The 16,759-nt window shown below is 37.6% G+C and overlaps 1 protein-coding gene across 2 annotated transcripts in view; it reads left to right on the top strand.

Moving 5' to 3' along the window:
• Window positions 1-13,621: 13,621 nt before the first annotated feature.
• The window catches only part of Sox30 (SRY-box transcription factor 30), a 36,276-nt gene continuing 33,138 nt past the window's right edge, over window positions 13,622-16,759 (top strand). For both annotated transcript variants that reach the window (XM_047556843.1, XM_047556844.1), the window contains exons 1-2: window positions 13,622-14,630; window positions 15,984-16,223. In XM_047556843.1, coding sequence (XP_047412799.1) covers window positions 13,622-14,630; window positions 15,984-16,223 — 1,249 coding nt within the window. The remainder of the gene's footprint in view (window positions 14,631-15,983; window positions 16,224-16,759) is intronic.

Genomic DNA, 16,759 nt, shown 5'->3' with positions numbered 1-16,759 from the left:
TTATGAATTTCTGTTCAACAGAGGACATCAGAGACTAATTAACAGATGGGTCACAAAGTTATGACCTCATTTTAACATTAATTACTTCCTTCACAGTCCTATCTCCAAATATAGGACAAGAGGTTAGGGCTCATGATGTTGTAACGATCATAAGAAACCACCAATCCCTAACTCTTTGCTGTACATTTTCTGTTGGGGGCCGGTGGGGAAGGAAAGAGAGCAAGAGAGAAAGGGAATGCATTTGTTTTTTAGGGATACTACAACAAAATGCCTGTTATAGTTTAGATATGAAGTGCCTCCTAAAAACTCATGTGTGAGTCACTGCAAAAATTTTCAGAAGTGAAATTATTAGATTATGTGAGTTTTAACCTAATCAGTAAATTAATCTTATATGGACTAACTGGGTGGTAACTATAGGCAGATAGGGTGTGGCTGGGGGCATGCTTTGGGACTTCTATTTTGTTCCTGGTAAGTGGAGTCTGCTCTCTCTGCTTCTTGGTGGCCATGTCCTAATCTGCTTTTCTCTGCTATGCTTTCCATCATCTGCTTATAGAACTCTAAGCTTTGCCTCTATGTTTGCCTTGTCTTCTTCTATGTATCTTCCACTTTAATAAGAACACCAGCCAATGGATTTAGTCCAGTATGATCTCATCTGAATTCTTAACTAATTACATCTCCAAAGGCCTATTTCCAAATAAGGCCCCAGTGAGGTTCTGGGCATGGATTTTTGGGACACTACTTATTACAAGAAATCTGATGGAAGTGATCATGGAAGGCATACCATCTCCTGCAAGATCTTGTAACATCAAGTAACCAACTCCTGAAGTTCATATGTATGTTGACAATTACTACTGATAATTGTCCTTGAGAAATGAGAAAAGTGAGGAAAAATCTATTAGACTCATGAAATCAAAAGATGGCTTTCTATGAAAGGAAACTTATTCTGTGTGGGGTCCAGACTTTGAATGTAGACGACAAAAACTTTTAAGGAAATTATTATACATATTTTAAAGAATTAAATAAACTATAAAAATAAAACTAACAGCATTAAAACATAGAAATATTAAAGGTTGAAATTTGAGAGTTGAAAAATATAATTGAAATAAAAATTTCACTGGATAAGCTCAATGGCAGAATTGAGATAGAAAAACCAGAAAGCTTAAAATTAGATCAATGGAAATTATCCAATTCAAAGAACAGAAGTAAAAAGAATTTGAAGAAAATGACAGAGCATCAGAAACTTGCAAGAATTTCAACATATGTAAATGAGAGTCCAAGAAGGAGAGGAGAAAGAGAATGGTTGAAAAGTATTTGAAGAAATAATGTCTGAAAATGTTCCAAATTTGATTTAAAAAAATAAAGAAAGAAGAGAAAAATAAGAACAACTTATGGATTCATAAATTTCAACAAACTCTAAGGAGGATAAACATAAGAAGAACCACACCTAGACACATCATAACAGAACTGATAAAAGCCAAAAACAAAGAAAATTCTGAATGTTGTAAGAGAAAAATGACTCATCCAAAAGTATGATTACTAGCTGACTTCTCAGAAACGAAGAGGGTGGTGAATGACACATTCAAGATGCCAAAACAAAAAAGAAAACATGTCAACCACAAATTCTATATTCAGTGAAACTAGCCATCTATCTATTTACGTAATACCATAGCATTTAGAAAGTATTTGAAGGCATAATCATGAGGCTATGTGAATATTTTGGTCTAGATATATACAATCATTCACTAAGTAGTCTACATCATGACATCCTGAAAATACAACCCTCAAGGAGGCTAACAAGGTACTTTGATGGCTTCTCTAGTCCCAAATTTATTCCATCATAAAGTCTTTTTCTACTGAGGAAATTATTTATTTTATTTATTATTTTTAAATGTGCATGACAGTAGAGTGTATTTTGCATATTATACATACATGGAGTACAACCTATTCCAATTAGAATTCCATTCTTGTGCTTATACAAAATGTGGAGTTACACTGGTCATGTATTCATATGTGAACATATGAAAGTTATGTCTGATTCATCCTATCTTTCCCACTTCCATCCCCCCTCCCTTATCCCTACTCCACCAGGTCCAATCTGGTGAATGCCCCCTTCCCCTCAACTGGTGTGCCTATTGTGAGTCAGTATCTGTGTATCAGATATAACATTTGGCCTTTGGATTTTTGGGATTGGCTTATTTCACTTAGCATGATAGTCTCTAGTTCCATCCATTTATGGCAAATGCCATAATTTCACTCTTCTTCATGACTGAGTACTATTCCATTATGTATATGTACTACACTTTCTTTATCCATTCATCTGTTCTAGGGCACCTAGGTTGGTTCCATAGCTTTGTTATTGTGAACTGAGCTGGTATAAACATTGATGTGACCTGTATCACTGTAGTAGGCTGATTTTAAATCCTTTGGGTAAAAACCCAGGAATGGGATAAGAGTCAAATGGTGGTTCCATTCCAAGTTTTCTAAGCAATCTCCATACCCTTTTCCAGAGTGGTTGCACCAATTTGCAGTTGCACCAGCAATGTAAAAGTGAAAAATTTTCCCTACATCCTCACCAACACTTATTGTTGCTTATATTCTTGATATTTGCCATTCTGACTGGAGTGCGATGGAATATCAGTGTAGTTTTGATTTGCATTTCTCTAATTGCTAGAAATGTTGAACATTTTTTCATATATTTTTTGACCATTCATATTTCTTCTTCTGTGAAGTATCTGTTTAGTTCCTTAGCCCGTTTATTGATTGGGTTATTTGTTGTTTGGGTTTTTTTTTTTTTTTTTTTTTTTGGTGTTAAATTTTTTTGAGTTCTTTGTGTATCCTGGAAATTAATGCTCTATCTGAGGTGCTGGTAGTAAAGATTTTCTCCTATTCTGTAGGCTCTCTGTTCATGTTCTTGATTGTTTCCTTTGCTGTGCAGAAGCTTTTTAGTTTGATACTGTTGTGGTTTAGATGTGGTGTCCACAAAATGCTCACAAGTGGGATAATGCAAGAAGGTTTGGAGGGGAAATGAATTAATCCTGAATTAATCACTGATGGGGTTAACTGAGTGGTAACTGGAGGCAAGTGGGGTGTGGTTGGAGGAAGTGGTTCATTGAGGGAATGGCTATAGGGCATATATTTTGTTCTGGAGAGAGGTGTCTTTTCTCTCTCTCTCTCTCTCTGATTTCAGATCATCATATGAGTGACTTCCCTCTGCCATACTCTTCCCCATGATAGAGCTAGCTGTATATGGACTGAACCTCTGAAACCATGAGCCCGTAAACTTTTCCTCTTTCAAAATTGCTTTGTTGTTTTTAATGCCAGCAGCAAAAAAAGCTGAATAAAAAAACACTATACTATCCCATTGATTCTTGATTTTATTTCTTGTGCTTTAGGAGTCTCATTAAGGAAGTCAGTTCCAGAGACAACATGATAGAGAGAGCTGGGCCTACTTTTTCTTATGGTAAGTGCAGGGTTTCTGGTCTAATGCCTAGGTCCTTGATCCACTTTGAGTTTTGTTCAGGGAGAGAGATAGGGGTTCAATTTAAATCTACTACATGCAGATTTCCAGTTTTCCCAGCACCATTTGTTGAAGAGGCTATCTTTTCTCCAATGCATGTTTATGGCACTTTGTCCAGTATGAAACACACTGTATTTAGATGGGTATGTCTCTATGTCTTCTATTCTGTTTCATTGGTCATTCTGTTTTTGTGCCAATACCATGCCATTTTTGTTACTATAGCTCTGGAGTATAATTTAAGGTCTGGTATTTGATGCCTTCTGCTTCGCTTTTCTCACTAAGGATTGTTTTGACTATTCTGAGCTTCCAAATGAATTTCATAATTGCTTTTTCTATGAAGAATGTCATTGGAATTTTAATAGGAATTGCATTAAAGCTGTACAATGCTTTTGATAGTATGGCCATTTTGACAATATTATTTCTGCCTATCCAAGAACTTGGGAGATCTTTCCACTTTCTAAGATCTTCTTCAAATTCTTTCTTTAGTGTACTGTAGTTTTCATTGTAGAGCTCTTTCACCTCTTTTGCTAGATTGATTCCCAAGTATTTAGTTTTTTTCTTAGGCTGTTGTGAACGGAATAGTTTTCCTGAATTCTCTTTCAGCTGATTCATCATTAGTGTATAGAAATACAATTGATTTGTGGGTGCTAATTTTATATCCTGCTACTTTGCTGGATTTGTTTGAGTTCTAAGATGCTTTCTGGTGGAGTTTTTTTGGTCTTCTAAATATAGAATCATATCACTGGCAAACAGGGATAGTTTGAGCTCTTCTTTTCCTATTGGTAGCTCTTTAATTTCTTTCTTTTGTCTAATTGGTCTGGCTAGGCTAACCAGGACTATGTTGAATAGGAGTGGTGAAAGAGGGCATCCCTGTCTTGTTCCAGTTTTTAGAGAGAATGCTTTCAATTTTTCTCCATTTTGAATAATGTTTGCCTTGGGTTTAGCATGTATAGCTTTTACAATGTTGTATGTTTCTGCTATCCCAAGTTTTTCTAATGTTTTGAGCATGAATGGATGAATTTTATCAATTTTTTTCTGCATCTGTTGAGATAATCATGTGGTTCTTGTCTTTAAGTCTATTGATGTGATGAAATATGTTTATTGATTTCCTGTGTTGAACCATCCTTACATGCCTGAAATGCACCCCACTTTATCATGGTGCACTATCTTTTAAATGTTTTTTGTCTGCAATTTGCCAGTATTTTATTAAGAATTGTTGCATTTCTGTTCATCAGGAATATTGGTCTTAAGTTTTCTTTCCTTGGTGTGTCTTTTGTCTTTGTCCAGTTTTGGAATCAGGGTGATGCTAGCTTCACAGAATGAGTTCGGAAGGGTTCCCTCCTTTTCTATTTCATGGAATAATTTGAGGAGTATTGGTGTAAGTTCTTCTTTGAGGTTTGGTAGAATTTGGCTGAGAAGTCATCTGGTCCTGTGCTTTTCTTTGTTGGTAAGCTTTTGATGGTATCTTCAATTGTACTGCTTGAAATCATTCTCTTTAAATTATCTATGTCCTCCTGATAGTTTGGTATGTCATATGTCTCTAGAAGTTGTTGATGTCTTCATGATTTTTCTATTTTACTGGAGTATAGATTTTCAAAGTGGTTTCTGATTATCAACAGTGTCCATGGTGATACTTCCTTTTTCATCACAAATTTTAGTTATTTGAATTTTCTCTTTTTATTTGTTAGCTTGACTAAGGTTTATCAATCTTATTTATTTTTTCAAAGAACCAAAAACTTTTTGTTTTCTCAATTTTTTGAAATCATTTTGTTTCAGTGTTACTGATTTTGGATCTGATTTTAATTATTTCCTGTCTTCTGCTTTTGGTGTTGATTTGTTCTTCTTTTGCTAGGGCTTTGAGATGTAATATTAGGTTATAGGTGACTTTCTGTTCTTTCAAAAAATGTGCTCAATGCGATGAACTTTCCTCTTAGAACTGCCTTCATAGTATCCCATAGGTTTTGATAAGTTGTGTTGCTATTCTCATTTACCTCTAAGTACTTTTTAATTTCATTACTGATTTCTTCTACTATCCATTGGTCATTCAATAGTGTATTATTTAGTCTCTAGGTGTTAGAGTAACTTCTATTTTTTATTTTATCATTGATTTCTAATTTCATTCCATTATGATCAGATAGAATACAAGGTGTTATCTTATTTTTTTGTATTTGCTAAGAGTTGCTTTGTGGTCTAAAATATAGTCTACTTCATTTTAGAGAAGGATCCTTGTGCTGCTGAGAAGAAAGCATATTTGGTCATTGATGGATGAAATATTTTATATGTGCCTATTCAGTCCAAATTATTGTACTGTTTCATCCTATAGGTTCTTTATTTAGTTTTTGTTTGGAGCATCTACCTAGTGATGACACATATTAAAGTCACCCAGTATTACTGTGTTGTGGTCTCTCTGATTCTTGAAATTGAAAAGTGTTGGTCTGATGTACATAAGCGCTCCCTGTTTGGGGAACAAATATTTATGATTGTTATGTCTTGTTGATATATAAATCCTTTAAGCACTATGAAATGACTTTCTTGGTGCCTTCTGATTAACTTTGGCTTGAAGTTCACTTTATCTGATATGAGGATAAAACCCGTTTATTTTTGTGTTGTTTGGGATTTTTTTTTCCCTTGCTTTTTCACATTGTTTGTGTGTCTGCCCATCTATCTGGATGGATCTGATACAGTAGAGTTTCTACCTTATGAGTTTATAGTGTCCCTCTATGTTACTAGTACCTCACAGATTGGGGAGCCCAATGATCTCAACAATCTATGCAAACAAGATATAGCAGTAGACTAGGTCCTATCTTGATATCTATGACACAATATGTAGAAATAGTACGATCAGCGATTTCTATCAGTAAAAACAGTAAATTATTATATATTATGTCTGGCTTAAAATCAAACAATAGTTGTTGCCTATGACTTCTGCTGAATTTTGTGACATTGGTGGTAGTGGCAGATGTTATATATATTAATCAGTATTGAGAGGTGTTAAGGATAGAGTAGTGTATAAGGTAAGAAGAGATCGGAGGGTAGAAAACTGCAATTTTTCAAAGGGTAAATAGGGCAGATGTACTTGTAACTTAGGATATGTTGTTAGGGTGAAAGGGGAAGAAAAATTAAAATACAAAGGAGGAGAAAGAACGGAATTTGGGTATCAGCAACAGAAAAATTAGAGAGGAAGACAAGGGAGATAGAGTATTTGCAAAGACAATAGGAAATGAAATAAAAATATGCAAATCAAAAACCCTAACCCTCAAAATACAGAGCATGGGAAAATAATACCTTCAGAGAGAAAAAAAAAAGGCTAGAAATGAGCAGAGAGAAACAAATATGTAGATGTACAGGAGTCCTTGAATCAATCAGTACACATTCAAATTAAACAAAAACTCAATATAAAAGCCAAAAACAAAAATCAAAACAAAACAAACAACAACAGAAAGGAAATATCTTCATGAAACATTAGGAAATTAAGGAGTAAGGAGTTATTTCCATCTTGGTGGACAAAATAGTTAGTGCCCAGTTGATTTTCTTTTCATTTCTTCTTAAGGTATGAACTAAGCTTTGGCAGTAAGGGCTGTGTGTTTTCGAGTCCTTCCTTCTTATTGTGTTGCTCAACAAGCTGAAGGGCTGGAGTGTGGGTGGGTCAGGCTGTGGGCTGGGTGGTGGAGCAGTTGGCTGAGTGGGCCTGGCAGTGAAGTGGCATGCCAGGCAGGCTGGGTTGCAGGATCGCAGTGAAGTGGCTGGCCACATCTGGGGGACCCAGCAGGCCTGTGTTCCCCTGGGTGAAATGCTCCCAGTTTCTGGCTTTCCATGGGTTTGCTAGGCCCAGCCAAGTCCTTGCGAGGCTCAGGTAGGCCCATGACCTAGCTGCAAACTCAGTTTCTGCTGGCTCCTCTGCGCTGCAGAGCCAAGATGGTTCCTGGATAGGCTCTCTGCAGACAATTGATTAACTTAGGGCTTCTTTTTAGGGCTGGGCCTCTTTTTTAGGAATTTTTTTTTCCTTTCTTTTTTTAAGATCTGTTTAATGAGTCAAACAGTCTCTGGTTCTGCTAGGGTGACTGCCCCTCGAATCTCAGGACTTCTCACTCTAAGCCTCAGGGAGAAATAGTATTCCTGCTGCTCAAGCTTTGGGTAGGTGGTAGGAGAAATGCTGTCTCTCTAATCCGCCATCTTGTCCCCTTCCCATGTCCACTCCCCCAAACTAGCCCTTTAAATATGAAGATGGCCAGACCTAGTGCGCATGTCTGTAATCACAGAGACTTAGGAGAATCACAGGTTCAAGGTCAGCATGGGCCACTCAGCAAGACCCTGCCTCAAAAAAAAAAAAAAGGACTGGGGATTTAGGTAAATGATAGAATACACCTTGGTTTCACTTTAAAAATAAAAGAGGAAACAAGAAGAAAAAAATATGAAGATGAAATAAAAGATATTTGCAGATAAACAAAGCCAGATTTTGTTGCTAGCAGACCTGTATTTCAAGAAAAACCAAAGAGAGTGTCACTGGATAATAACTTGGATATTCATGAATGAAAGAGCAGCATAGGGGAATAGTTCATGCATGGCTAATGTAAAGGACTATAGATTTTCTCTCAATCCTCTAAAAAAACACAAGGTTATTTAAAGTAGTAAATATTTTACTGAATTATTTGCTTTTTAACTTTTATAAGCAATATATACACACATATATATAAAACAATAATAGCATAAAGAGAGAAGATGCAAATGGAGTTCTGGTGAAATGTACTTATATTTGACAAGGGAATGTTAACTTGAAGAAGTCTGTGGTAGATTAAAGATGCACATATATACATGTGTGCATGCACATATGACTAACACTAAAATATCACTTTTTAAAAGCAACATTAGAAATTAAATGGTATACTAAAAGTTTGTATAACCAAAGGAATAAAAAGCAGTATAGAAGAAACAAAGGGACAAAAAAAGCATAGCAGACATAAGTCTATCAATAATTACATTAAATTTTGACTAAAATCTCTGAACAATAGGAAAAAATAGCCCAATGTTATAAAAATCATATTATGTCTATAAAAGAAACAGTTCATATTTATAATGCAATAGGATGAAAGCAATAGGATGGGGAATGATGTATGAAGCAAACAGTAGCCATAAGAATTTTAGAAAACATGAAAATATAATATATGTCACTAGAAACTAAGAGGAATATTTCATAATAATGAAAGGGCTAATTCATCAAAAAGTTAATGTAATTACAAATGTACTTGTGACACAAAAACTGACAGAATGAAAAGAAGACTATTCAGAAATTTGGATATTTCAATATTTCTTTCTTACTAATTGATAACATGACTGGACAGTAAGCCAGAAACAGTATAGAACACTCCAGCAACACTATCAATCAAGCAGAACACTCCATCCAACACCAGTAGAATATACATTCTTTTGAAGTACAAATGAAACATTCTTCAACGTAGACAACAGGCAAGGTCACAAAACAAGTCAACATTACACTTAAAAGGATAGAAATAATGCAAGTGTTCTCTGACCACACTGAAATTAAATTAGAAATCAATAGCAGAAGAAAATCTAGGAAATCCCCATAGAGTTGGACATTAAATCACATGTTTCTAAATAATTGATGGGTCAAAGTAAAAAATCATCAGGGAAATTAGAAAATACCTTCTACTGAATTAACATAAAATCACAACATAGCAAAATCAACATAATGTTGGTAAAGCAATATGTAGAGAGAAATTTACAGTTTTAAAAGATCAGAAAGGAAGAAAGATTTAAAATCAATAATTAAAAAAATAATAACTAAGCTTCCACCTTAAACAAGATAAAGAAGAGCCAAAGTAAGCAGATGAAGGGAATAATAAAAGTCACAGCAAAACAATACAGAAAATCAATGAAAATAAAAGAAAACAGCAAACAATACAGAAAATCAATGAAACTTTATAGTTGATTATTTGATCTTTGAAAATATCTATGAATTTGATAATATTTGAGTAAAATAACCAAGGAAGAGATGAAAAATTATCAACATTAGGAATAAAAGTGGTAACATTCTGAAATCTACAGAAATAAAAAGTATTATAAAGGAATATTATAAACAACCTTAAATCAACAATTGGACAACTAAGATGAGACAGGTAAATTTGAAGATAGAAATGATAAAGTGGATTAATGAAGAAATATAAAATCAGAATAGATCTATGTCAAAGTAAAGGTACTAATATTTAATTAAGTTATTTAAAAACTCTTTCTACAAAGGAAAATATAGGTCTAGAAGACTTTCCTGGTAAAGTCTATTAACATTTAAGAAATTAACAATATCAATCCAACAAGTCTTTTTAAAAGTAGAAGGGGACATGTTATGTTCTTGCTCATTTTATGTTGATGCCAAAGACTTAAGTTATAAGAAACTACAGATCAGTACCTTTCATAAATATAAATGCTAAAATTCTTTCAGTGAATAGAGAAAACAGAGAAGGGAAGAGGGGACAAAAAGAAGTACTGGAGAACAAGACTGACTGAATTATGTTATATGCATGTATGAATATGGCATATTCAGTAATATATAAAATGAATTAACTTATAATAATTTATAACCAAGTGAGTTATTTCCCCCCAGGAATTTAGGTTAGTTTATCATCTGAATAGTAATATAATTCATTTACTTACTAATAGAATAAAGCAGGAGTCAGCAAATTATGACTCAGACTAAATTAGGCATGCCTTTTGTAAAGTTTTATTGGAATACTGCCATGCCTATTCATTTACAGGTTATATATGATTGTTTTCATCCTACAAATGTAGAGTTGATTGGTTGCAACAGAGATCATATAATTTAATTCACAGAGTACAGAATGTTTAGTATACAGCCCTCTAGGAAAACTTTTGCTGACCCCTAGAACAAAGGAGAAAGCTATATTATCATCCTAGTAGATGTAAAAGAAGAATTTGATAAAATCAAGCAACACTTCATGAAAAAGCTCCCAATAAAGCAGGAATAGGAGGAAACTTCCTTAACCTGATGAAAGGCAACTACTCAGACCTACAACTAATAACAAGCTTAAAGGTGAATGACTGAATACTTTCTCCCTAAAACTGGGTACAAAGCAAGGATGTCTACTTTCATCAATTTTGTTTAATATTAGACTGGAGGTTCCAGCTAGTGTAATAAGGCAAGAAAATAATAACACAAAAATCAATATATCCCAGTAATTCAGGAGGCTAAGGCAGGAGGATTGCAAAGTTCAAGGCCAGCCTCAACAATTCAGTGAGACCCTGTCTCAAAATTAAAAATACAAAAGGCTGGGAATGTAGCTCAGTGGTAAAGTGCCCCTGGGTTCAATCCCCAATACCCAGTCCCCCTAATCAATATAAAATAAACAAGAAATGAAATTAAGAAAGCAATTACATTTGTAAAAGCATTCAAAAGAATTAAGAATTAAAGAATATATTTAATGAAAGTAAGTGTAGAAATGTACACTGAAAATTACCATTGTCAAAAAATTAAAGAACTACATAAATGAAGACACTATCCACTTTTGCAAATCAGAAAAGTCAATATTTTTCAGATGACAGCTTCTCTGAAATTGGTCCATAGAGTTAATGCAATTCCTATCGAAATACCAGATTTTTCTAAATTGATAAAATAATCCTAAAGTTTACATTTTAAATCTTAAGGACTGAGAAAAGCCAATGTAATTTTGAAAAAGAACAAAGTTTAAGGACTTACATAACCTAATTTCAAAATTTACCACAAAGCTACAGTAATAAAGACTGTGATACTAGAATAAAGATAGGCATATAGAATGAAGGGACAGAACAGAGTTCAGAAATAAATCCATGCATATGTTGTCAACCCATTTTCAGTAACTTAGATTTGAATATAAACTACAATATTGCAGAAAATCAAAAGTAATTTATTTGCCTCTCTTGTCAGCCTTTGCTTATGCCCACACCTGATTCTTTCATTTAAACTTCAGTTGGGTGGTTCTCAAAGTGCCACAGGGACTGACCCTTTCAGAGAGTTTGCTAGGTTAAGACTATCTGCATAATAGTTCTAAGACAGTATTTGTTATTTTGTCTTCATTATTTCATGAGTGTACAGTGAAGTTTTCCAAAGCCTGAATGATCTATGATGTAAATCACAGCAGAATGAATGTGGGAGATGTGAGAATCCAGCTATTTTTAGGTCATACATAGATCCACAATGCTATTGGAAAATATTGGACTTTTCCCCTCATGAAAATGTGTCATGTTAATATGCAATGGGTTTATTATTGATATTTTAAAAGACCTACTAACTTTAATAATTTTTTGCTTTTATTTATAATACAGTACATCTTGACAGATAAAACCCACTCAAATAAAAACCATTTGGGATCTTTGATAGTTTGTATGGGTGTAAAGTATTCCTGAGATTAAAAAGTTCAAGGACCACTGCCTTTGTCTGCTTTCAGGTGTTAAGAACTTCTTTTCACCACATTTAACAATGAAGGGTTATAAAGAGAATTGGAGTTGGTCTTCTTTGAGAAATATCATGCTTGCAAAAATCATCTACATCAAAATAAATCTGTAGCTTTTAGTTGAGAAATGTAACAATGTGAATGCAGGATTTCTCCTTTTCTTGATGTTTAATGTAAATACAAACACAATCCTAAGAAAAGAGGCGGCATAAACATGGAAATGACCTGAAATAGTGACCAGCATAACAGGAAGCCCTTAATAAAGGAGTACTTATTCATTCATCAAGTATTTATTGAATACTTACTGTATGCCAGGCTCAATGGTAATCACTGAGGATTCAATGCTGCACCAAAGACGAGCACTTCCGCCCTAAAGGAGGTTTATAGTCAAGTCGGGAAGGCAGCAGAGTCACATAAAGAAACATATAATTACCAATTGTGATAAGCCCTTTAAAGGAAGTGATGGAGGTATGAGTACATAAAGGAGATCCGACCTGATTTTCAGAGTCAGACAAGCTTTCTGGGAAGAAGTGCCAGTCGAATCGCAATTTGAAAAATGAGCAGCAGTTAAGGATAACCTAGGGAGGAACAGCATCCCAGGTATGTAAAAAGGACCTGTGGTAGGAAGGAATGATAAGGGGTCTGAGGGAGGATGAGGCCGAAGCACACCGAGTCAGAGTGATGAACAGTAACAGGAGGGGGAGCCCAAGCCATTTGGACACGTCAAAGGTTTTGCCAAGGATTTTGGACCTTTGTATCGCATGGCCAGTAGGAAGCCGCGGATAGGAAAATGGAATGGGAAAATGGTGCGATCGACTAGATTTGTATTTTTAAAAAATTCTGGCAGCTGAAACAGGACGACAGTGAAAAGCATGACTATTTATAGGACTACGGAAGCATCCAGGTAAAAGATGATGGAAGCTTGGAACAGGGTCACGGCGATGGAGCCCCAAAGAAGTGGATGACTTTGGTGTGTATTCGGGAAATAGGGCCCGGAGGACTTGGCAATTTCAAGTTTCACAGCACAATGACCACAGTAAATTGAACACCATCCCCAAGCTTTCGACAAATGGGGTTACTGAGAAGTTAGAAATTCCCCCACACCTCCTCGATGACAATCCGTGACAGTCCAGAGGCCCCAGGATGTTCAGGGTCGTCCTTGCAAAACGCAGGCACAAGGCCTGGTTCCAGCTCACGTAGGAGGCTCCCGACTTTATCCCCGGAGGTCGGGGGCTTGGAACCGCTCCGTCTCCAGGGCAACGCCATTGTCGGTGCTCCGGGCGGGGGAGGGGTAACTAGGGACAACGGCCCGGAAGAGAACTCCGGAAGAGAGGGAGAGTCAGAGGGGAAAATGGGGAACACGTGCTGCTGCTCCGGCTATCTCGGGTGATTCGAGGCTTCGGCACGAGGCGCGAGTGAAGGGCGGGCGGAGCCGGAGAACGTGCCTGCGATTGGCGTGCCGGACGCGGCGGGGCGCTTCCGATTGGACGAGGCTGGGACGGAGGCTGCATTTTGAACCGCGTAGGGTTCTGGGTAGCAAAGGCCTTGGAAGGGTCTTAACCGAAAGGGGGAGGGGGAAGGTCGCCAACAAACGGCTGAGCTCACAATCCCGGCCGGACCCAGGCCGGGCGTCCCCCTCCCCCCCATGGAGAGAGCCAGGCCGGAGCCGCCGCCCCAGCCGCGCCAACTGCCACGGGCGACCCCACCGCGCCGGTTGCGCCCCGCTCCGCCCCCGCTGCCGGTCGAGGGCAGTGCCTTTCGGGCGGCGGCCGCCGAGCCTCCTCCGTCGCCGCCGGCCCCGTGCGGGGCCGCCATTGCGACGGTGGCCTCGTCGTGCGGAGAAGCCCCGGCGTCGGGCGTCCCGTCCACCGCACGGCGGCTGCTTCAGGTGAAGCCGGAGCAGGTGTTGCTGCTGCCGCCGGGGCCTATACTGCCTCAGGCCCAGGACGAGGGCGCCGCCGTCTCGCCCGCGCAGGCGCGGCTGCTGCAGCTGAGGTCCGAGCTGCTGCTGTTGCCTCCGCCTCCCGCGTCCGAGGGCGCCCCCTGCAGGCCCGAGCTGCGCCCGGTGCAGCCGCGGGCGCTGCAGGTCAAGGCGGAGAAGCAGGAGCTGGGGCCCGCCTTGGACCCGTCGACCGGCCCTCGGAGGGCGGTCGAGGCGGGCCCTAGAGCCTGCAGGGCGGCCAAGGTGGAAGGCCCTGGGCCGGCCCTCGACAGCCGCCGAGGGGACGAGAAGAAGGGCAAGCTGGAGGCAGAGGAGGTCATGAGGGATGCGGCGAAAGGCAGGGAAGGCAAAAGCCTGGCGGCCGTCGGAGAAGGAGTCATCAAAACCGAGGAGCCGGAGAGACTCTCCGAGGACTGCAGGCTGGGCGCGGAGCCCCCCTCCAATGGCCTGGGCCATGGCAGCAAGGAGGTCATCCTAGCCCAGCCGTCCAGCGCTTTTGGGCCGCACCAGCCAGACCTCAGGATCCCTTTGACTCTCCACACCGTCCCTCCGGGGGCCCGGATCCAATTTCAGGGACCTCCACCTTCTGAGCTGATAAGATTGACCAAGGTTCCCCTGACACCAGTGCCTATTAAAATGCAATCCTTACTGGAGCCTTCTGTAAAAATTGAAACCAAAGATGTCCCGCTCACCGTGCTGCCCTCAGACGCAGGTATTAGACGGCAGGGGAGTCTGGTTTTCAAACCTTCGCCTATGTTGCCCCATAGCAGACATGTCAGCAGTTCAGAAGCCTAAACTAGAAAAATAAAATCACGGAACTGATTCTTAGGCTGCACAGGTATCACTTCTGATTGACTTGTATGTATACCGGTAAAATACACTTAGCACGTTCGAGAGACCCACAGTCTTAAAAAATGTTTTAAGGACCCGTAAGCAATGAGATTTAGCTAATTTTTGTACACCAAACTAGAAATATTCTTGCTAGACAATGGCAAAGCTTTCAGTTTATGTGCTACAAAAAAATTAACTATATCCTATTATAGTAGGTCAATACTCTGTGTAAGAAATAGAAGAAACAGTGATGTTTAATGAAAAAAATAGTTATAATTAAACAGTAAAGTTTATCCCCACTATGGAGGTTATTTTCTTTAAAAATGAACAGTAAACATTTTTCTAGGAGAAAATGATAAATGATTAAATGTAACTTCTAAAAGCTTTTAGTACACTCCTATATTGTGTTTTTAAACACTTTTATTTATTTTTACTTTTGTTTTACTAATTTCTCCTACCCACTTTATCTGCTTGCTTTTATCTTCCCCAGTTTTTAGATTTTGCTTTCGGTTATCGAAAGGATATAATAGAGTAGTTGTCTTTACACTAACATTTTATCCTGTACATATTTTAATAAGAATTTTATAAATCAAGTAACCCTACAATAAAAAAATAGGAAGCTTACAGACAGTATTTTTATGAACTATGTAGAAATGTGAATTTAGCCAATTTTCTTTATTTCAACAAGCTGTGACTCTTGAAAGTCACTTTTATTATTTTTTTCTTATTTATCTTGTAGAACATGGTTTGCTTTAACAGGAACTTCACCATCACAGTGAAATACAATTAATATAGTATTATAATTACTTTAGCTTCAAAGGACATTACAGCACCCTGTAAATGAGCTCCTTTAAATGTATAGAGAATGTCTACTTAATGTTAGACTTATAGTCATGAATAAGTCATGGTTTCTCTCCTGGCTAATGATGGACTGTTTTTAGTGGGAAGTAAACAAAATGTTAATTATTGTTAGAGCTCTTAATAAAGCTCAAAGGAATAATAAATCAGCAATTTACTGTGTCTTCAACATTATTATTTCCTGAAAAGAGTCCTTCTAAGCTATAGTTTAGAATTCTGAGTTCAGGGATTATAAGGCATTCTGGAATATTAGCAATTCTTTGTATTGAAGTGTATAATTTCTTCAGTTACTTAAAAAATAAGTTTAGATGAAGGTACACATCTGAAGGTTGTATGTGTGTCACATTAATTTAGTCTCTTAATTTTTGTCATGTAGGAATACCAGATACTCCCTTCAGTAAGGACAGAAATGGTCACGTGAAGCGACCCATGAATGCATTTATGGTTTGGGCAAGGATCCACCGGCCAGCACTAGCCAAAGCTAACCCAGCGGCCAACAATGCAGAAATCAGTGTCCAGCTCGGGTTAGAGTGGAACAAACTTAGTGAAGAACAAAAGAAACCTTATTATGATGAAGCACAAAAGATTAAAGAAAAGCACAGAGAGGAATTTCCTGGTAATCAAATGAAATAAACAGTCTTTAACTTATTTTAAATTTATTTAGATACAGGCTAAGTTAGGTTGAGATTGAAGGACAAAAGTGTGTAATTTTTTCCTAAACTGATAATGTGCAAGAAAGAGAATAATGACCATTATAGCAATGATTGAAATACAAAGCATAAATTTTCTTAAATAGAAATGGGGGACTATCTGACTGGCCTCATACTTGTCAACTGATGCAAACTAGAGGACATACAGTTTCACAGTAGTTTTGATTAAATTTAAACAGAAACATATAGATATGGGTATAAATTTAAAGACAGTAAATCTCTAGATTTCTAGGGTATACTGGGCATATTAAAATCATGGCAACAGAAATAAATGTGCAGTGTTCACTTAAAAGATAATGAAAAAGTAAGGACTAATACCATGTTATATTTTAACATGTGTGTGTTAGAACATAGTCCTCTTTGTTTGACACATTTATTCCCTTCATGTTATAATTTTAAATGAATCTGATTCTTCCCCAGTAGCAAGGATGCTGAGATTAAA

The sequence above is a fragment of the Sciurus carolinensis genome, chromosome 6 (assembly GCF_902686445.1).
Source record: "Sciurus carolinensis chromosome 6, mSciCar1.2, whole genome shotgun sequence".
Taxonomy (NCBI): domain Eukaryota; kingdom Metazoa; phylum Chordata; class Mammalia; order Rodentia; family Sciuridae; genus Sciurus; species Sciurus carolinensis.
This window is presented reverse-complemented; position numbering and strand designations above follow the sequence as displayed.